The 20861-nt window shown below is 38.6% G+C and overlaps 1 protein-coding gene across 1 annotated transcript; it reads right to left on the bottom strand.

The window, feature by feature from the left end:
* Nucleotides 1-6292: 6292 nt before the first annotated feature.
* plek (pleckstrin) lies at nucleotides 6293-12547 on the bottom strand. The gene is made up of 9 exons (XM_034609324.1): nucleotides 12304-12547; nucleotides 10171-10326; nucleotides 9855-10036; nucleotides 9478-9569; nucleotides 9183-9367; nucleotides 8657-8761; nucleotides 8271-8354; nucleotides 8103-8172; nucleotides 6293-7964 (listed from the first exon to the last, which is right to left on the bottom strand). Exons 1-9 carry the CDS (start codon nucleotides 12343-12345, stop codon nucleotides 7825-7827), a joined length of 1056 nt encoding a protein of 351 aa, XP_034465215.1. The 5' UTR covers nucleotides 12346-12547; the 3' UTR covers nucleotides 6293-7824.
* Between the last annotated feature and the right edge of the window lie 8314 nt (nucleotides 12548-20861).

Here is a 20861-nt window from a genome sequence, read left to right as displayed (position 1 = left end):
GCTTTGCCGGCAAGAAGACGTCGTGTGACAGCAAATCATTGGTCGATCATGAATAATGATCCTGATTTCAGGCTCGGTTTGAGCTAACCAGAGAACAATTAGATCAATACTGTTTCTTCAACAGCTTAAATGAACAACCGCCCATTTGTCCCCCTGACCTTTGTTCTACTGGCGTCTCCAAATGTCAATGGTTGAACTCAGAGGAAGTTATGTCTTTTTATTTTGAAGCACAACCCTGTTATTGATTGTTCTTAAAATTGGTCGTATTTTTCACTTACATATAAGATATAACATGTTTGCTCTTTAAAATCAAACTAGGTCGGCATTTACTCCATGTTGTCTGAGTTTCACGATCTTTAAAAAAATGTTATCTGTTCAGCTTTTTTTAGGGGGCGTTTGAAAATTGATCCTGCAGTACTGCACATGTCGACCATACGGTTGATTAAAATGTCCTGTTTGTCAATAATTAAAATTTTTCACATGGAAAAACTCAACCGTGATAATGTTGCAGGGCGTAAATAAGGCACAGTGTAGATGTCATTCAAATCTTCCTCCAGCTGAGCAAAATATACTGTTTTAGACTCATCAATCATAAATCATCCGTCCCACGATGTCATGAGAAGTATCTGTGGCTCCATGCTCTAAGGATGTTGACAGCGTAGTGATGACAGCCTGTCAAGGTCCTGATGGTAACCACTGTGGAACAAGTAAGCAAAGCAAAGCAGGTGTTCTCATCACGTATCAATTCCCTGCCAGCACCTTCCATCAATATCAATCTCACCAGCTCAAACACCTGCAGGATTGAGGCCTGTGTCGATTACATCTGTTTGTTACCATCTGCAGTAAAGAGAAGGACGTAGTCAGACACTCTGTTGATATGAGGGATTTATTTCTGATTACTTTAGGATAGCGAGTGTATCAAAGCGTAAAAAAGATTTCTATTTGTCGGAGATTTTCTATCCTTAATCTTCTATCATAATTAAAAATTTCCTTTAGTCCTATTGTGATCCAACATATTCAGGTACATTGGATAAAACGTAACAATTGTTTATATATTCTACTTAAACAAAAAGGTTAATAATTAAGAGCACTATTTTGACATTTGTTATCATGTACGTGCTGTTTTGACCAAGCTCGTTTCTTTACACTCTATTGTTTCGGTCATTTATTGCGGACTGGACAGTTGCAGCACAAATCCAATGAGCCCCTCTGGTGCAAAAGAGAGGCGTTCAGAGTAATGGAAAATTAAGTGTTTTGGTTTGTTGGCTTTGGAAATAGCTTCCCCTTCCAGGAATAAGAGAGGGGAAAAGAAAAATAAGAGACATAGTGCATGTGCATGTGTGTGTGTGAGTGTGAAATGTTTAAGATCCTACAGGATAATAGTACAAATAAAAATACTTACCCATTCCGACAGAAATGCTTGATTCTGTTGCTTGTATATGTATGTATAGTGTTGCATTGAGGTATACAGATACAAATGTATCACATCCTTTGTAAATAATTATGATAGATTAATAATAGGACAAATTGTGAATTTTGTAACTTAACACGACAGAAAATGGTTTTAAGTCTCAATGTTACAGACAATAGATGAACCTCTGAATGTGATCCTATTAAAGTCATACTGAGGAAGTATTGCCTTCTTGTTATTCACGTTCTGGTAAAGTAAACATCCACTTTAATCCACTTGTTGCCAAGTGCTGTAACCAACATCATTTTCATTATTGTAGGTATGATATAATTAACATGAAATAGGAGCCTATGTCAATACTATGATTAATATAATAGAATTGTTGCTCTTGGTTCATATTCAAAGACAAACTGAGGAGATGTCATCCAGTCAGAATATATATATTTATTGAGTGTAAAGTAGATATTTCAGACTGAGGTAGCTTCCAGCATGACCTTGTTCACCTGTTCCTCGTTGTAAAATCAAACATGGCAGCTCAAAGTGCATTACACTGGGTGACTGTACTGCTCAGAAAAAAGGACAAAAAACATGTTGGCTTTGGTCTCTAACAAGCAGCTTCCTCTTGAAATAATGACCACCCTCTCTCTGTCGAGGAAAGGGTAAACGGTGTTATAGTAATATTGGAAAGATAAACAAGTTATTTTGTGTTTAGGATCGAGATGGCAGGGATGGAAAAGGATTTTCAACACAGTATCACAGGTGCACTTGTGATAAGGCACTGTTTCAAAAGGGTTATTATTACAGGTCAGAGGTCAGGGGAGAGATCACGTCATTAATTAATTGGTTTTGCAGGTAGACAAGGACAAATGGAGGGACATAAATGGGATAAGAGGAAAGATTTATTTCGAATCATGTGTTCACTTTTGCACAAAATTCAATCAAATCTGTCCTTTCATTAAAGATTTTTGTATCCATCAATGGCAGCAGACTTGATATATTATTTCCAAACATCATGCTAAGCAGCTTCTCCCCGGCAAACCTGAGGCATTAATATGTAAAACAGCTCTTTCCGGTGGAATGGATCAGCCACAGTGTGTCCTCCCATGGGGAACCTTGAGTATTTCCACATGGAGGAGCAAACATGTTGAATGTCACCATGTGATGAAGAAGCTCAAGGCTGCACCTCAGCCAGATCTTCAGGAGGTCAAACTGGCCTATGGTTGATCTGAAATTGTCTCTTTTTCCATATCTGCTTTAGATGCAGGAGGGAGCCTCCTTCCCTTCTATCCCCTCCACATCTTCCTCTGCTTTTCTTCCAAGTGGCTGCACCCATCCTCCTTTTGTGTCCTCTGCTCATAATGCAACACTGATTTATGCCTCTATCAATCTCAGTTTGACTGGGTAGAGATCTTTTGTCTGTGATGATCAAAGTAAACGTTTCACATCATTCAGCAGAGTCCCACCTCGAGCTATAGCAAGTCTAGCCCTGATCTCAACAGTTAGACCTCTTCACTCTGCAGATCTTTTGTTTTAAATTCTGATTGAAGCTTTTGTGGATTCATTGTTTTCTCAAGCGTGGGATTGAATGATTGAATTAAAGCTCAGCTTCAAATTGAATATATTACTTTTCATCAAAGACACGGTAGTGCCCCATTGTAGATCAGTAAGTCATGTCTCTCAGTTTTCATGTGGCATATCATTGTGTAGTCATGTTTGACAGGGTAGGAAAGTATATCCTGTGAAACAATGAGAGTATGTCAATAGTAGTGTTCTTTTCTACCTACATGAATTTTTTACGATCAATTATGACGTACATCTTTCCGTGGAGCAAAGAAAACGTCATCTCCACGACGATGTGTTTGTCAGTGAGTCCCACATCACAACCTTTGAAGATAAAAGAAAGAAAGCACACACTCATTTTAGTTTCTATTGGTGACAGGTCCACTCTCGCAGACATATTCAGTGTATGTTGAACAGCTAGTGGAAGATGCTTTAAAGAGTCCGCCTGGGCAGAATCTATGATCCAACAGCAGGGTGCAGATTCAGTCTAAAAGCCCAAGTTGTTTAAGAGCAGAACAACCTCAGAGATGAGTCAGAAGCTGTCTGACGTCCCTGATGCTATCTCGGTATAAATGCGTACATTGAAAAGGCCATTTACAAGCGAAACAGGGCTCTGAATGTTTTCGGACCATTTCCATTTTGCACTAAGCCGCGGATCAGGAGCTTTCTGTCATAACAAGGGCTATTTCAGTATTCACAACATCCTTCACAGGCCATACCAATTTTATGAACATATATCACACTAACGCCCGTAATCAGTTGGAACTGCTTCTCTTTAGCAAGATGTCTGATGGCACATGGTAGTGATGATGCTACTCACAGATGGTTTCATTCAAAACACCTTGCCCCAAAATATCCTCGACTTTGGTAGTGCCATGTATGACTTGCAGAGAAAGTAACTCCTCCCTTGTATTAAACTCTGCATCGATCCCACACACAAACTTTTGTTGTTTCTTTGCAGGCCAGAGAGAAAGACGTGGTATTCCTTGTGTTCTTTTAATATCTCGTGTCATTTCAGTTATCTGCTCTGTGACTGCACTTCCACACAAACTCACAATGAACAATTTGCCTGTGTCAAGGCCACAAAAGAGTGTTGACCTTAACCGAGACCTTTTGTACTTGCAACTCATTTGGTTCAACAACAAAAATAATTGTTTGTTTATTTCATTTACAAAGCGTCACCTTGGTTATCTACTATGGCAGTATGTGTCATCTCTGTTTTGGTGTTTCCTTAGTGTCAGTCACACAGTAGAGGTCCAACACAACTCGTATTAATGGGCGAGACAAAGATTGTATTGCTCACTTTAAATGCTATCTGTCAAACCAGGTAAGTCAATGCTGCACTGAGACTTAACAATATTTTATACTTGTGCAGTCAAATGACTCGAGAGACGCAAAGATGCATCATGATTATTGTGTAATTAATGACAATGAGATTAAAAGATCTTGACAGCTGGAGGAAGCACAATGATGACCTCTTAATTTGGACCCCTTTTTAAAACACACTTCTACTGAAACGCCTGATTTTGCCTAATTGTTTGCTTACTTTAATAATTTTATCTATATACCTTATTTATACGGAAAGTAGTACCTCAGAACATCCTTCTACCACAAAGTCAATTATTATTTTATCTGAGTTGTTTGTTTACGTCAATTATTTTTATTTTATTTACCATATTTAATGCTGATAGAAGTACCTCAGAACGTCCTTCAACCAGAAAGTCAATTATTATTTTATGTGAGTTGTTGTAAAATCTATCCAGGTATAAATGAGTACTTCAAAACATACTTCTGAAAACCTTTCTTGATTTGATCTAGCTAATTAATTTGTTTCATCGTGTCTTTTTTAGATTTGTTGTACTTGCTGATTGTGAAGCACTTTGTAACTGTGTTTTAAAAAAGTGTTATTTAAAACAAAATCGATTTTTTTAAAAATAATTAATGCTGCTGGTACATGATTGTAGGCAACTTGGCCAAGTTGAGCTGGAAACAGAAGACAAAAACAATCATTTTTAAACATCCACATGAGCAGGATTTGAGAGAACAGTGCTCTCCTGTGTGTGTGTCGGCTTGTTTGTTTATTTATTTCTCCCTTGTGTCAAGTGAGGGAGCTTTAATAGATTCTGCTTTTTCTCGCTCCCTTTTTCTCCACTTTGTATAGCAGAGACAGGGTTAAACCTCTGAAAATCAATTTGTGAAACTATCAAGCCCCACTGTGCAACAGAACATCTTTGGCTTTATTTTCTACACAACACATTCAGCCGCATTCTGTATTTTCACATAGTTTTCATCAGGGAACTCAGCAATTTTTGTGGGGGTTTATAGTCACGGCATCAGTTGTTGAACTCAGGACTTTTATCGACAACCACCAAAGACTGAATGTGTGAGTTGGCGACCATTCTGGGATAGCATCCTTATTGAATTGTTTGTGTTTTCTTCCCAGTGTGATGGGCTCCACATCCCTAGTTGTGTGAATTTGACCACCGGGGGGTCCAATTTAATGTAACTTGTTTGTTCTGATTTGTCTGCAGCTACGTACAAAACCCAGGTCATGAGACAATATGTGGGATCTGCCCCACGGGGTGTTGATATATCACAGCCTGTGTACATCAAATCTGTAAGCAGTTTGATTAGTCTCACCTACTTTTCACCATGTTTTCTAAGTACAGCAAATTGTCCACTAACCAATGAAAGTAAGAACCCACTTTGCTGTGAGTCACAGCAGCAGACTTAAGTTGATGTATAGTGACCTCATGTGTTGAAATGGTAAAACACACACACATGCTGGCAGCCACACTGATGTTTGTTTTTGGATCGATTAACAATAACAATTATTTGAAAAAAAAAGCAAATTTATCATCATGTGATTTCTTTTTAGTTTTATTCAATAATATTTGATAGTAATTTATTAATCTAAAAACACTCTGTTCAAAAGAGATTATGGCAATGGCTTTAAAATCAGCAGTTGAAACTAGCTTATGCCTATAAAAAACACACTGAATCTATAAATAAGCTACACATTCAATAATTATGGTTAAAATCCATGAAACACTCTACACACCTTTGAATCAAAGGAATCCGGTCTCTGCCACATGAAGAGTGGAGAGTAGGCACTGAAAAACAACATTTGAGATCCAGTAGATGTAAATAATGCACCTTGTCATTGGTTGCCACCCGCCAATAAACCGAACAGAAGAAGAAGAAGAAGAAGAAGAAGAAGAAGAAGAAACACGAGTTGTGTGAGTGAGCAAGTGGGTGATTGGTGTCATTGGGTATTGTCACAGAAAATGAGTTGTGCTCTATAGTGATACAGCATGACATGTTGGAGGAAACAGTTTTATTAAAGGTTACAAAACATGAGCAAAAAGTACATGTATGATCAAATCAAAACACATAACTATATTCTTTTATGACACTATGCTATGCTCAAGGTCAGGGTTGTAAGTATGATGTTGTTACTACTAAAAGAAAACTTTGAAATTATTGAAATAATAATGAACTGGAATTCATCCCCTATATTTTGACCTCAGTTACCATCATTTTAAATGCTACCAATAGTCAAAGTATTTTCTTAGTGTAGCCATTTTGATGTAGTCATACTGTGGCTTGAGCCAGTCATTTTTGTCACTGATAAATGTTCTCACATATGCAGGAGGCGTGCAAGCCACAATGTGACACTGAGCTGTGAGGGCGGTGAATGATTCAGTTCACACTCAGGAACTGCGTGTGCTTCTATGATAGCTCAAACTATCTCCAACTTTTGAAAGATGAGTGAACACGGAGGAAATCAGTAAAACCACACCAGGCAGAAAAAAAGGCCTTGAACCTAAAAAACAATCTATCTTTTTTTTTACTGTGTCACTGCCTTTAATATTTAAACAGGCAGTGTTTCCAGTGTCTGACAGTTTGGTTGTTCAAGGAAAAAACAGCTGCTTTATATTTCTTCTATGTTTGTAATATATCTCAGGAAATAGCCGCTATTTTAACAAGCCAGTAAACTATCGCATGTATCTTGTAATACACTGTGTATGTACAGATGCATGAGTTATAAAATATGATTGTATTTGGACAGAATAATTTGAGTCTTTATTGACAAGGTAATATGGGCTTATATTTAGGGGACACAGAAATACTGGGTAATTACACAGGTCATATCTTGTTGATAATAATGAGGTTTGAATTCTGTAATAGGGTATTATTTCAAGGTATTTATATGAAAGAGATAACAGCATGGTTGCTCTTAACTGTGTAGTGTCACTATTAATAAAACCTTTAGTTGTCTCACTATTAGTATTAACTGTTGCTCTACAATAGGATTTACATCCATTTTTCTGTTCCTTTTTTATAAAGCTGTTCTTCCCTGTGTTACTTTCAGGTTCTTGCCCTAATGTTGCTGTATTATAGAAAATAAAAAAAAATCATACTTAACCTTAAAACATTGTCATTGTTTTCAAAATATGAATGTAATTCACTGTGTAATGTCCATGATGTTATCAGGTCTTTGCACCCAAGATGTTAAACCTTATAACCTTGTTATTACTGAGCTGGAGTGTAAAGTGCTACAGGTTTAACAATATATCACTGAACTGTGACACACTAAACTTAAATCAGGCATTAGTTCGACATTTCAATACAGTTAGATTTGATGATATAACGTTCATTTCTCTTTTGGTGAGTTACATACTTCACAGAAACAAGATTGTTTGATTTAGAAGGCAGAAAGATTAAGATGTTTTAGTTGTGAGTTGTTTATATACAGTCTATGTTTGACACACAGTTTAATGTAATGAGTGATCTATCAAGCTTTTACAATCAGTAGGTTTAACCGTGGCTGCTCCGCACCGCTGCTCCTGTTATTTGCCACTCTTTGACACCGCCTGTATCGCCTTGATCCACTCCTTTCTCTCCTCGATGGTGGCAGCTTGGAGGAAGTAGTGGACCTCATCCGATGTGATGATCTCGAAGAGGTTGCCGTCAACGTCGTATTTTTTGGCTGAAGAGACGAGAAAGGGTGTTAAAAAGGGAGAGAAGGGGAAGAGAAACACACTGGCAGTAAACACTATTTATATTTCCCGGCCGCAGAGGGGAAGCAGGCGGGCTACATGTGTCCCGTGGCATTGTTGTCACTCACCATCAGGGACAAACTCCACCGCTGTAATCACAGAGCCACGGAGATGGATGGAGCCCAGAGGGTCATCGCCCTGACACAGAGAAAGAAAGGAAGAAAATACACAGACTTTCTCATTTCTAGATTTTAGCACTGTATGTGGGTGAGGGTAATGGCTGACTGCCTCTTTACCTTGGTGGGATCATAATAATGCATAAAAGCAGGGTCATCTCTCAGGATGAACTTTCGCACCTTCCAGTTTTTTCGCCTGTGTCCCTGTGATAAAAGAACACAACAGTTGCAGGAAGTGTAAAAAAGAAAATGTGAAGCACACTTCCTCTTACAGCAGATGTAACATGTTACTTGAGATAACTGTAGCTGGCCAGCTGTGTGTGTTATTTTTACTCTACATAATAGTGTATAAATGTGACGGCTAATATAATCTGTGTCATGTTTTGCATTTGGACAGCAGAGATGGCCTTTCATCTGGAGATACTTATTATAATATTTGATCTAAGTCGAAGATCTAAGTCGTGTAAATCAACAGTGTCAAATCAGAAAAACACAGTAAAATTCACCTGTTTAAGTAAACACCCTTGTTTTATGATATTTCCTCTGAATTCCTCCTTCAGAAGCACATCTTCATCACTGGAGTAGCCTTCACAGAAGAACCCACTGTCGGCCTGTCACAAAAATACATACATATAAGAACCCGACCGATATAGATTACTCTCTAACACCTGTACCGATTTTAGAGAGTATATATATATATTATAGGTGCCAAAGCTTCATGACTAAGTAGGCTAATGTATTTTGGGCTTGTTATTTTAACCATAAACTTTATAATGGATAACTACTAATAAAATATAAAATACAAACAACCAAATATATAGAACTTGAAGATACTACGAAATATATTTTTTATATTATTTTATATTATTCTGTAAAACAAGTTTTCATATTTGAGATCTTTTCCAATCACATGAATACAGATTTCCATTGCTCTCCTGTATTTGTCTTGCAGGAAAAAGACAAATAAATCATTTCCAATCATAACAAACATATTTTGTCAGAGAGTACTTTTTGACTCTCATCTGAACTTACAAAGTAGTACAGAGCGTCTGTCTGATCTAAGAAGGTCGTCAGCTCTGCGCTCTCTGCCCCGTCTTTGGCCCGGTCACCTGCAGGCTGCACAAAACCCTCATTCAGGAGCCCTGCTGCTAACATAAGGGCCTCAGGCCTGTTTCTTGCTTTCTCCATTGAAATCAGCCAATCTACCACCGTCACACCTGAGACAAAACAGTGAAGGAGAGAAAAATGGTGAGGCCATTATGAGGTTATAAAGAGAAACAGAAATTCTTTCAAACATGTAGCATCAATAAAACCCAGACAACAGTACCTGTGAAACAGTGATTGAAGACTCGGTTCTCCTGCTCCAGTTTCAACTCTTTCACTCCATCATCCTGGTCTTTCATTAGTGTGTACAGCTCACTGCAAACGCAATGTAAACCCAACTTGTCTTCAGTCACTACAAAGTACAACAAATGTACCATTTACTAAACCCCTGTGTTAAAACCCCCCGTGTATAAAATAACACCATGTGAATGTGTGATGTTCAGAAACACATATCATGTTTGTGAGTAAATAATAGGATCCCTTTTGCAGGTTTCTCATCAGCTTCTGACTTTTCAGTTACGTTGGCTTAAGTTTAACTGTGACTCAATGTCTTGATTGGCAACAGTTAGCATTTCACAAGCAAGATGTCACAGAACGTACGTGAGGTTAATCGTGTCGGCCAGGCGGATGGAGCGTCTGGTCGACTTCCTGGCAAACTTTTTCCCCCCCTGCAGGCAGGTCATGGCTCTCTTGATGTCCTTGACCCAAAACTCTCTCTCCTCCACATGTGAAGCTTGGAAGAAGTGATCCTGCTTCTTTTCCGTGGTCAACTTGAAAACCAGCTAAACGGAGCATTATCAGTCAGTCAGGCTGTTAAAATGTTTTCTCCTTCTCGTCTTAGATATGAGGAAAATCAACAACAGTGACAATTCCTGTTGTTCTTTGTTGTTATAGCGTATACTCAAGACTTTCTTACCGTCCTTTTGCCAAAATCCTGACACGGACTGACGAGTGTTGCTCCCTTCATTGGGATCATTCCTTTCGGAGAACGGTCAGTTTTCTTTTTGAAGAATTCCACGCCATCTTCTGACAGCACCACCCACACGGCCTTCCAAGAGTTTAGCACTGTACCCTGGAGATGAATGAGACAGGTGACCGTGTGCGGCCTTTAGCTAAAGTGCACAAGTGAAGGTTGAAGTAGTTGTTACAAAGGTCATGTTATATTTGATCTACCTATTCTAACGTCTCATTGTAATCACTGAAGGTATTTGTGTCTCATATTTTGATCTGGATATTCGTCTCAAATATCACAGAACGTCTCATTCTAACTTTGGGAGTAAATGTGGCACATAGATGTATATTTGACGCTGATATAGAACAGGCAACTGTAGCCAGGGTTTAGCTGCACAGAATTTACTTGTTAGCCTGATCGATCCTTACTGGTATTTAGCCTATAATAATTATAATAATAGTAATAATAATAATAAACAACTTTTTATAGCACCTTTCATACAAGAAATGCAGCTCAAAGTGCTTTATATACAATATAGATACAAATAAAAACATGATAGTAAGAATAAAAACATGTAATTCATATAAAATAACTCATTTTAAGAAACATAAGAACATGGTAAAATTACATTTAAAAGAAACACTTGCTGTCGATGATCTCATTGTTCTAGAGGGGACATAGTTAACTAGAGAGTTAAGTAAGTTTGTGGCACTTGTCCGTTCTTAATTGTTCAATAGTTTTACATTTGGATGTGATAGTTTCTTTCCTTGACTCATTTTTTTCCATTGAATCTAGTGGTCATTTTTGTCAAACAGACCTTTATTCCAGTTTACATTGGGTTATTATCCATCTACTGACCAAGAATGTATGTTGCTGTATCCCACAGATATTGTAAAAGATTGGTTGGGGGAGTTTGTTGGCTTGAAAATTATTAATTTTGTGTGAATGAAATTGATTTGATCTGTATATCAGTTTTGTATGTAAGATGATTTAATGGTTTAAATAAAAGTCACCTAAATGTTATGCAGTTGTCTTATTTTGAACATTTTATTGCAATTTTAGCATAGAAACAATAAAAAAAATGTATATACACATTTTTGTGTTACTTTGAACACATATTTGTGTTATTCTTACCAAATCTTTGTGTTTAAATATGTAACAACGTCATGTGTTAAATTTTCTAACACACTGATTGTGTTAAAAGCAACACAAAACGTGTTGTCCTTAACTAGACACACTAGTGTTAAAAATGAACACATGTTGTGTTACTTACACATCTGTTTTGTGAGTGTGAGCTCACACACCACTCATCAACCTCTTCCTGACACCTCTGACTGTCCTTGATGATGAATGTTTTATGACAACGCCTTTAGCTGTGCCCATTACGCACAGTTGTGGCGCCCATAACGTTAAAATGCAGAAGATTTACCAAAGTGCTTTGGAACGAAATGAAAACAACATAAAGTGCACACAGGGTAATACAGTAAGATACACACATTTTTAAGAATATTAAAACTGGGCATGGAAAGCAAGTTGATTAAAGTAAAGTTAATAGATATATGAGGTTTTCATGTTGAGGGTGTTGGTGAAACAAAAAGTCACACCTGGCTCAGTCTATAAAACGAAATGTAGGTAGAAAACGTGTTCCTCGTTTTAATGTGGTTTCTGAAGAGAAGCAGGAACTTGAGTTTTTGTTGCAACTGAGGAACAGAATACTATTTGTGAGAATTATGCAGCAACTTTCATCACCGGCACAACTATTCCTGTAGGTGGTGTGATGTGAAACAATACTAACCTAATCTTGGTTTGCAAACTTAAAAGTGGTAGTATTATTCTGTGACCCACACTTTTTATTGCAACTTTGAATCCAGTATTTTGTATCTAATACACTGATAAATATTGAGTGTATTACTGTGAAGTATCTCTGGTGATTTAAAATGTCAGAATGTCTTAACTTTTTTATTCTAGCAGCAATACAGTTTCCAATTTTAATGTTATTTCTGCCTAAATTTAATTGTTAGACTTGAACAAGGTCAAACAAATGCAGGAGCTGAAGGAGGAACTTGGACTCGTACAGTGTTTTCTGGCAGCTCTTACCTTTTTCACCAAATATCCCTCCCTGATCTCCTCTGGCTCCATTCTTCTGCTCTCCGCTGCTGTCGGCTGCAACTCTTTTAGTGACTGACGAACTGCACTCAACAACCCTCTCTTTCTATCTCTCTCTACCTCTGCGTCCGTGTCAAAACCACAAAATACACACGAACTGACTCACAAGCAGGAAGTTGTGCTGGTGTCTGACAGCACTGAAAGGTGTCCCAGCTTCCTCTTCTCTGTTTTTAGTTACAGCTTCGTGCTGCTGTTTCACTAATGTCTTTAAATTGAATAAATTAGGGTTAAATAGGCATGATTAGCCTATGGACATTTTTAATTTGGTCTAAAATATCTTACCAATGGTCTTACAGTAAATGTGCCAAGTTTAACCACATTCAAATATAGATTCATCTTCTCCTCTGTGGCTATGGTTGAGTAATTCCCTTCACTGGACTTCCTCTATTAAGTCTCAAGCTATTTCTGCTTGATGTCCTCTTTTTTCTACGCCCCTCCCTCCCACATTTTAAGGCACTTTTCGTATTGTGTCTTTGCTTTGACCAACAAATCATATCCGTTAGCTCTGTGCTATCCATCTGTATTTAAATTGACTTTTATTTCCTAAATTGGCTTTCATCAATTTGTGCTGATATGTTCTTATATTTTTATTATTATTTAACTGTTACATTTTCTATTACTTTTTTATGATGTAATTTGTATTACTAATATATATTTTTTAATATTGAAAATAAATATATATAAATATTCATAAAATATATATTTTATGTTTTATATTAAAATTTTAATCTATTTTCCAGTGCCTTCACTTAATGACTTAATTTCTTGCACTTTAATTAGATTTAAAATTTGTAATCGTTTGATTACTTGAGCTTTTATTCTGTTTGTATAATTTAAAAAATGTTTTCATGCATTTGATCTGTACTTCTATGCTTCTTTCATTTCTGTGTATGATAGAGAGTATTTGCCTTGTTATTTTGTCTGATGCGTTTTTTTCTTCACTGTTCTGTAACATGAAAGAAACTAGAAAAACCACCAGAGATAAACAGTAGATCAGACATTTTGAATATTGCAGTTTTGCATAGACAAAAAAAAAAGTTTTCTCACAAACATTACATCCTCAATCTGTATTTAGCTGCAGAATGACTATGTGTGAGACTTAACTGATGGTAGTGAATCACAACAGCTGACCTGAGTCAGACTCCAGTAAAGGATCTCAGTGTGGCTAAAGTGTGATGTAGATAAAGTAAAGTCTGTAATGAAAAAAATAATTAATTAATTTATAGGCAGAAACTTCAACTTGTATGTAAAAGAAACTGGCTGAGATAAGAGAGCATGAGACTTTGAGCCCTAAAACTTTTAAACAGAACAAAACACAACATTTTACATAAACCACATGACAGAATATAATCTATTTATTCATCATACAGAGATGTTCTCTAAACTCTGCACTCACAGTCCTGACTCTGCTCTCATTTATCTTGTGACAGAATTCACCAGAGCTCACCCACTCTTTACCATAACATGTGTCCCAGCATGCGGTTTCACAAGCTGTGGTCGTTTCGCTGCATGAGAGGAAGTCTTCTTATCTGACCTGTCAGCTGTCGTCAACGTGGTGACAATCGACATGACGCTGTTTGCATGAGTGGAATAAAGCAAGATCCACTGATGGTGTAACTGGGTGAACGACTGGGTGACATAATGAAAAGGTGCAGGGAAGATTGTGACTGAGCAATAATAAAGATGACCTTTTTATTGTATTTCTCAAATAAAACAAAATAAACATATTTCACAGTATGATACAAGCCTCTATACACACGTTCAGTTTATTTGGATTCCTTCTATTCTTGTATGAAGCAAACTTCCGAGGTTGTGTTTTGTGATGTTGTTGATGCTCCTCTAGAGGGCCTCACAAACCCATTGAAAATACAACAAACTGAATGACAGGAGGGAGGCGCTGTGCTGCATTCTGGGGTTACACAAGAACTAAAAATAGAATGTGAAAGAAAAACAAATCATATTATGCAGGTTTTGAAATTAGTCATTAATTGGGGATTCATCATATCAATCCAACTATCATAACGGTCCAATTATCCTCATCATGGAGAGAGCTGCCTCATTTCTATCAACCAGACAGGAAATGTGGAATATGCAAGAAAATGAATTAATTTATTTATTCATTCATCTATTTATTTATTTATTATGAAGACCACACTATGAAATGTCACCCTCTGATGATTATCTTATTAAATCTATAAACACTGTGACATTTCCTTATCAAACAGGACATAGTGTTGTGTTATGTCTGCCAAGGAACATGCATTTTCCTCTTGATATGAACCCGTCCTATCAATAAACGTGTTTTTGAGTTTAGTTATGAATCTTGGGGCAGTGAGTTTCATTACCTGTCGTCTGTGAGGGCGATGGAAAAGGGGCTGGAGGTATGAAATGTTCACATCACTGAGAAAACAGACAGATGCAAATAGAATATTTTGTGGTCACGGACGGCTTCAGAGCAGAAACAAGACAAAGCATTAACCCTGGTTGCCTTTAAAAGTGCCATGAGAGAATCCCACGTGTCTCCTCTTCCTCCCTGTGCTGTCTTTTATTTGTATCTACACACAGAGCACAAAGCAGCACCATAATGACGCACATCTTGGGAATAGAGAGAAGAAATTGATCTGTTAGCACGAAAGCTTGAAGAGGAGATGAGTAAGGTACTGTAAGCATGATGCAACTGCAGACACAGGACATCATCGCAAAAAAAAACAACACCCGCTCGCCTCCAAATCACTGAAACAACCTATGGACGTGCACTGAGAAACACCGGGACAGGCACATAATGTACCATGACCACTATGATAGATTATATACAGTATATACAAATAGAAAATACTCTTCCCAGCTTCCTGGTGAGTCAGTGCTATGTGCAGGTGAATATCCTGCAGTGGAAATGAACCCAGAGCTTGGATCCTTTCATTGCATGTGTTATTGCCACATTAACAAAAACAGCATCTTCCATCACCGCTAATACAGTAACATCAGTACCGTGTGAGTTGTATCTTGCACAATTTCGGAGATCACTTCCATTTTTCTCTCCCCTCTTATTGAACCAAGCAATAAATACTGCATGTGCTGTTCCTCCTGCTGCCCCACCCTTGTTTTGCAGCCCAGGGACTGAGACATCTTCATCCCGGTCCTCTGTACCTCACAAGCGCCATCAATAATTCTGCTAAAGAGTGCACCGGGCTGAAAATGGAAGGGGAGGTTGCAGGGGGGGGGACAGTTGATGGCTTTTCCATGGCACACTCAATCTGTCTACCTCCTTCCTCTCCTGCTGTACTCCCACACTTCTGAACATGACCTTCTGCGACGCAGTTTATCGTTTCGTGTGCTGTGTGGACAACGGGCGCGCACGGCAGCAGCACACGGGCGCACAGCCCTGGTGCCAAGCAGCCGCTGTTGATCGGCTGGAGCAGGTTTATTTATCTGTTTTATTAACCAAACACCAGTGAGCAGTGCTCATTGTTAATCAGCGGGAAAAGGGCAGAAAAGTTAACACAGGCAGTGGATGGCAAACATAAAATGCATGATGAAATTTAAACAGCACCTGAAAAAACAGCCAGTATATTGCAAACCTGTCAGGCTGTTAAATATAGACAAAATATACATCACTGCAGAAAATAGATATAAAAAAATACATATCACAACAATACAGAATATCAAGAGTCACTAGAAACAAATGAGTGTCCACAAGGAGGCTGTAAAAGGCAATTTGTTAAAATGCATTATGTTTTTATCAGGGACCATGTACAAAATTTTAATTAACTCAACCAAGGAGGTTATGTTTTCACCCCTGTCTCTTCGTGTGTCGGTTGGTTTGTTGCTTAGCAGCATTACCCAAGACCTCCTGGATGGATTAGAACAAAACGTGGTGGAAGGATGCAGGAGGCATCGGGGAGGAAATTTTGGTGCGGATCCAGGAATTTTATTTCACTTTCATTAACATTGCAAAATAGGGTTAGAGAATCATTCATGGCTCTGGACGAAAAATAATCAGGCTAGATTAGAAGAGAGAGGAATTTGGTGTGGATCCAAATCCAAATCAGGATCTAGTTAGGGGACTGTTGGGCCTTGGTGGAGGTATGAACTCTACTGAGTGCCTGTGTCTGTTGGCAGGATTGCACAAAAACTACTGGGTAGATTATCGTGAAACTTTGGGGAAGGATGTGATATGGGTCAGAAAAGATTCCATTAAATTTTGATGTGGATCTGGATCCAGGACTAGCTCCAGGGTTGTTGGTTTGTTCACTTTCACATTTTTTTCAACATTTCCCTTGATTTCTCAAATAATTCATGGATCTTGGTGGAAAAACTGACGTATGTTAAGTTTATGCAATTTGTGCGACTTGATGCAGGTCCAAACAAAAATAATAAAGAATGTGAATTCATTTGGAGGCTTTGGCTGAGGTACGTGCTCTCTGGGTGTTGATGTCTGTTAACATGGGGGATTTCACAGAGCATCATTAAGTTGCCAGTTTCAGTTTAACAAGAGTCTGCCTCATACATGCTCTCATTAATCACACAGTAATGTAAATCTTTTTATTATGCTCAGACTGGGGCTAATAGATGGCACTGGCCTTCCCTCGGGGCAACACAACATTTGTCTGTTTCTTCACATCCCACTGAGCCGACCTTTTAATTCAAACTCAGATCTCATGGTACCACATGAATCTGACATTTTCTGCAGCATGAAAGATGAATGCTCACTGGCAAAATGTCATACGACCCCCCACGACTGGTCATTGATGGTGTTTTTTCATCCTGCTGATTGATCATCATTTAAAAAAAATGAAGCTGATTATTTGCATATTGGACAAATGTCATTTTGACACATGGTGATGTCATGTGTGATAACACGGCACATGTTTTCATGAAGGCGCAGTGCAGTCGCTTCGGTCGAGTGTTTGAGAAAACAATGAGAAACAAGTAAACAGAAAAACAAATTCAGAATAATTTAAAGTGCTTGTACGAGCCAACTTAGCAATGTGGATCTAGGAATGGTGCCAAAGTCCGCTGTGCATAGCCTCATGGAGCCAATAGCTTTGAGGTCAACATGTATTCAAATTCATCATGTTTTTTTTAATGAGTAGATGCATGCAAACAGAATTTTTTACTTAAATTATCTGAGATCGAGTCCATAACATTTACTTTCTACTTCCAGGGGAGAATCTCCTGATGTGTTAGCTGACATTTATAAATCAAAATGTGTTTCCTTCTGTATTAGTTATTACACAAGCAGCTGGGAAAATAAGTGTCTCTAAAATTGGTAGAACAAAAACCAACCAACACCATGAACATCTCAAAAATTATACCAGACATAAATGTATTTTATTTTATTCAATATCCTACCGTACTCTACTAATGCCAAATCACAATCATACATCCAACTCTACCCTAACCCTGAGCTGAAGGGTTTAAATGGTTGAAATAGTTCGAGTATGTTAATGATTGAATCCCAACAATTGAGGAGAGAGGTGAATATTTCAAAAAAGTTTGAGAACTTGGAAAAAGGGAAATGAGCATAATAATGATAAAAAACAGAAAAAATATAGTGGGACTCAGAATTCACACTAATCCTGTTATGTTTCATTTAGGCAGCCACAGGTCAGACTGGACATCCATAGTCTTCAAAGTCCACATCCTTCTGATCTCTAACATTACATCAATTCTCCCTGATATGGTGGATTTTTCTCTTTGCCTCTTGATTCAATCATCAGTTAGGGTGTAAAATTAAATGGGAGATAAAGGGCAAAGACATCAGGCTCACGGCCTAAATTGACAACAAAGTGAAATGAATGAGCTGCTGGAGAGGAAGGCCCACTGCGTTGGGACTAATAAACCTGCAGGCTACTTCAGGAGGAGGAGGAGGAGGAGGCTCTGCCAATTAAATGAAGAGGAAATTAATGGCTAAACAGTTTAATTGAGGATCAGGAACGAGTGATGGTGCTGTCAGCCCTGCAGGGTTCTACATTGCATCCCCCCACCACAACCACAACCGCCCTGTGTCGCTAACAGCCTCGAAGCACAAGCAAATTTATTTATTCTCAAAATCTAATTCTAATATCTCCGGGAAATCTGTGGCAACAATAGTGTAGTTTTAAGAAATAAAACTATGCTAATGTGTCTTTTCTTTTTTACAGTGGGTTTGCTCTCATGCAGGTCAGCCCTCTTATCCGTCGCTTCACACCTGTTTGCTGACGGCTTTTGGATTTAAAATACTGGATGATTAGGTAACACACACACACACACACACACACACACACACACACACACACACACACACACACACACACACACACTCCCCGAATGTGACTGTGCAAGTTGAGGTCCCCGCAACACGGACATGAGTAATTCCACACACACACACACACACCTGGTTTAGCTTACGTGTGAAAAAGCCACATAAAAGCCAAACCTGACAGATTTGGAGTGCCTTCATTTACCTTGTCTAAACCTATTAAAAGCTATTGATTTGAATAATAGCCCGTAGCCACTGAGGTGATTGCCTCTCATCATCGGACGTGAGCACTGATGAGGCCCATCCATACGTCTGCCTGCTCAGTCTCCGTTCCCCCGAAGTTTCTGGTTAGTTCTTCATCTTTTTACGTAAATTCTATTTGATCTGCAGCACAACACCTGTGGATGATTTTGTCGTGTCATACCCCTTCAGCTCCTTAAAATGGATGCTGGCATTCACGCTAGTATAGCTCCAGGCTGGGCCATTGTGCTCCCATCATTAGTGTACAAATGTTAAATTGTCTTTTTTTTTTTCTAAAGCTGGATGAACGATTGCTCCAGCTGTGCATTCACTCGCCCTGGGCGTGATCTCACTTTGTTTGACACATGAAAACAGGTCAGAGTCGGACAATGCAACCAGTGAAATATGACTGTTTTGTTTACTTCACACATTCAATCATAAAAAAGAAAAAACGCCACAAAAAAATAGACAGTGCTTATCATTTACTTTTCCTGCGCAGACATGAACAACTCTGTCATTTTTTTAAATGAAAGACAATCTGGAGTCTTCATCAAAATGCTTTACAACATCTCCGCTCTTGTGACTTATCAAGTTTTAATTAAAAGCGGGTGTATGTGGCTGCGTGAGAGCACTGGCATGGAAATAATGTGTTTTGATGGGAAGGGCTGGCTCGCTCCTACTCTGGGGGGCACAGAGGATAGCAGGCAGCGAGAGGATGCCAAACAACAGACAGGATATAAATCAAATCTCTCCGGAGACGATGGGGCTCTCAGCGCACACACACACACATGCACACAGTGTGTTTCTGGGGGTGTGGGAGCTTCGGTACCCCAGCCACCAGGTTAATGACTTCAGAACTCGGTGGGAACAGAGGCGTGCAAAAGTGATTACAACAGCAGAATAGTGATGGGAATGGAGGGCATTAGAGATTTGATTTTATAGAAACCTGAAGGTTTGATAATGTGCTATCAGCTTATAGGGCCAGATAACAGCATGAGTCATCTATGTCTATGCTAAAAACCAGAACTGAAACACAAAAGACTGCAGTGTTAAGCCTCGTCGAAATTCAGTGATTGGTCTTCCTGCCGAAGTCGTGACTCTCTCAGTCCCTCAGTCTGAGCTAGTTAGTGACAAATGGGGCTCGTCCAGGAGGGATATTACCACAAAATAACCTGAACCTGTTTCAGCTTCCAAACCCAGAATCTGGCTTCATAGCGACTAAATTTAATGGCGCATTTAAGTGGTTCCAGGACAGTTTGTAATGTCCAACATTTCAAGTTTATGACCGGCCTTGATATTTCACCTTTAAGGGATAGTTCACCCAAAAAATGTTATTTGCTCATTATCTACTCACCACTATGCCGATGGGGGAATGGTTGAAGTGTTTGATTCCACAAAATACTTTTGAGTGAGACCCCCTGAGTTTCAGGGGTAAACAGTGTTGCAGCCAAATCCAATACATTGAATATATTGTAAATGTAAATGGCGACCACTTCTTCAAACGTCTGTAAGCCCCGACATTCAAATTCGACTAGAAACGGCATCATTTACAACGTTTAGTCCAAATGTCCGCTGTTATGCTCTATACTCTTAACCAAGGGCCACGTGATGAGAACTTTAATTGTATTGGATTTGGCAGAAACACTGTTTATAGTCAATATGACCTAAATTCCTTGTATTTGGATATCCATCCGTCCTCCATCTTATCTTCAGGGATCTTGAGGTTCCCAGGCTAGATGGGATGTGTAATTCCCTCTGTGTGTTCCAGGTCTGCCTGAGGGTCTCCTACCCATGTTAAACTTGCCTGGAGAATTTCCTTCACCAATGAAGTTAAATAGTGAAGCTGTTTCATCATCATTCAGTTCTGAAACATGGGCTGGTCCTATGATCCACTGGAGGCAAAAGTAAACGCTATCCATCTCCTTTAGTCCGTTATTTAAAAAAAACTAAACAATAGAAACCGATTCCATTAATCAGCCCTTTCTGGATGGTTAATGCAGCAACATGT

This window comes from Hippoglossus hippoglossus, chromosome 15, assembly GCF_009819705.1.
Source record: "Hippoglossus hippoglossus isolate fHipHip1 chromosome 15, fHipHip1.pri, whole genome shotgun sequence".
In the NCBI taxonomy this organism is placed as follows: Eukaryota; Metazoa; Chordata; class Actinopteri; order Pleuronectiformes; family Pleuronectidae; genus Hippoglossus; species Hippoglossus hippoglossus.
The sequence above is the reverse complement of the archived record's forward strand: the minus strand, read 5'-3'. Positions and strand labels throughout refer to the sequence as shown.

Bases quoted from the DNA above. Each gene is read 5' to 3' on its own strand.
- plek (XM_034609324.1), bottom strand. From the start codon at position 12,345: ATGGAGCCAGAGGAGATCAGGGAGGGATATTTGGTGAAAAAG. The intron at 9,570-9,854 runs GTACGTTCTGTG...TTGCGTTTGCAG, and splicing joins GCCGACACGATTAACCTCAC to TGAGCTGTACACACTAATGA. The intron at 7,965-8,102 runs GTGAGTGACAAC...TCGTCTCTTCAG, and splicing joins GGTGGAGTTTGTCCCTGATG to CCAAAAAATACGACGTTGAC.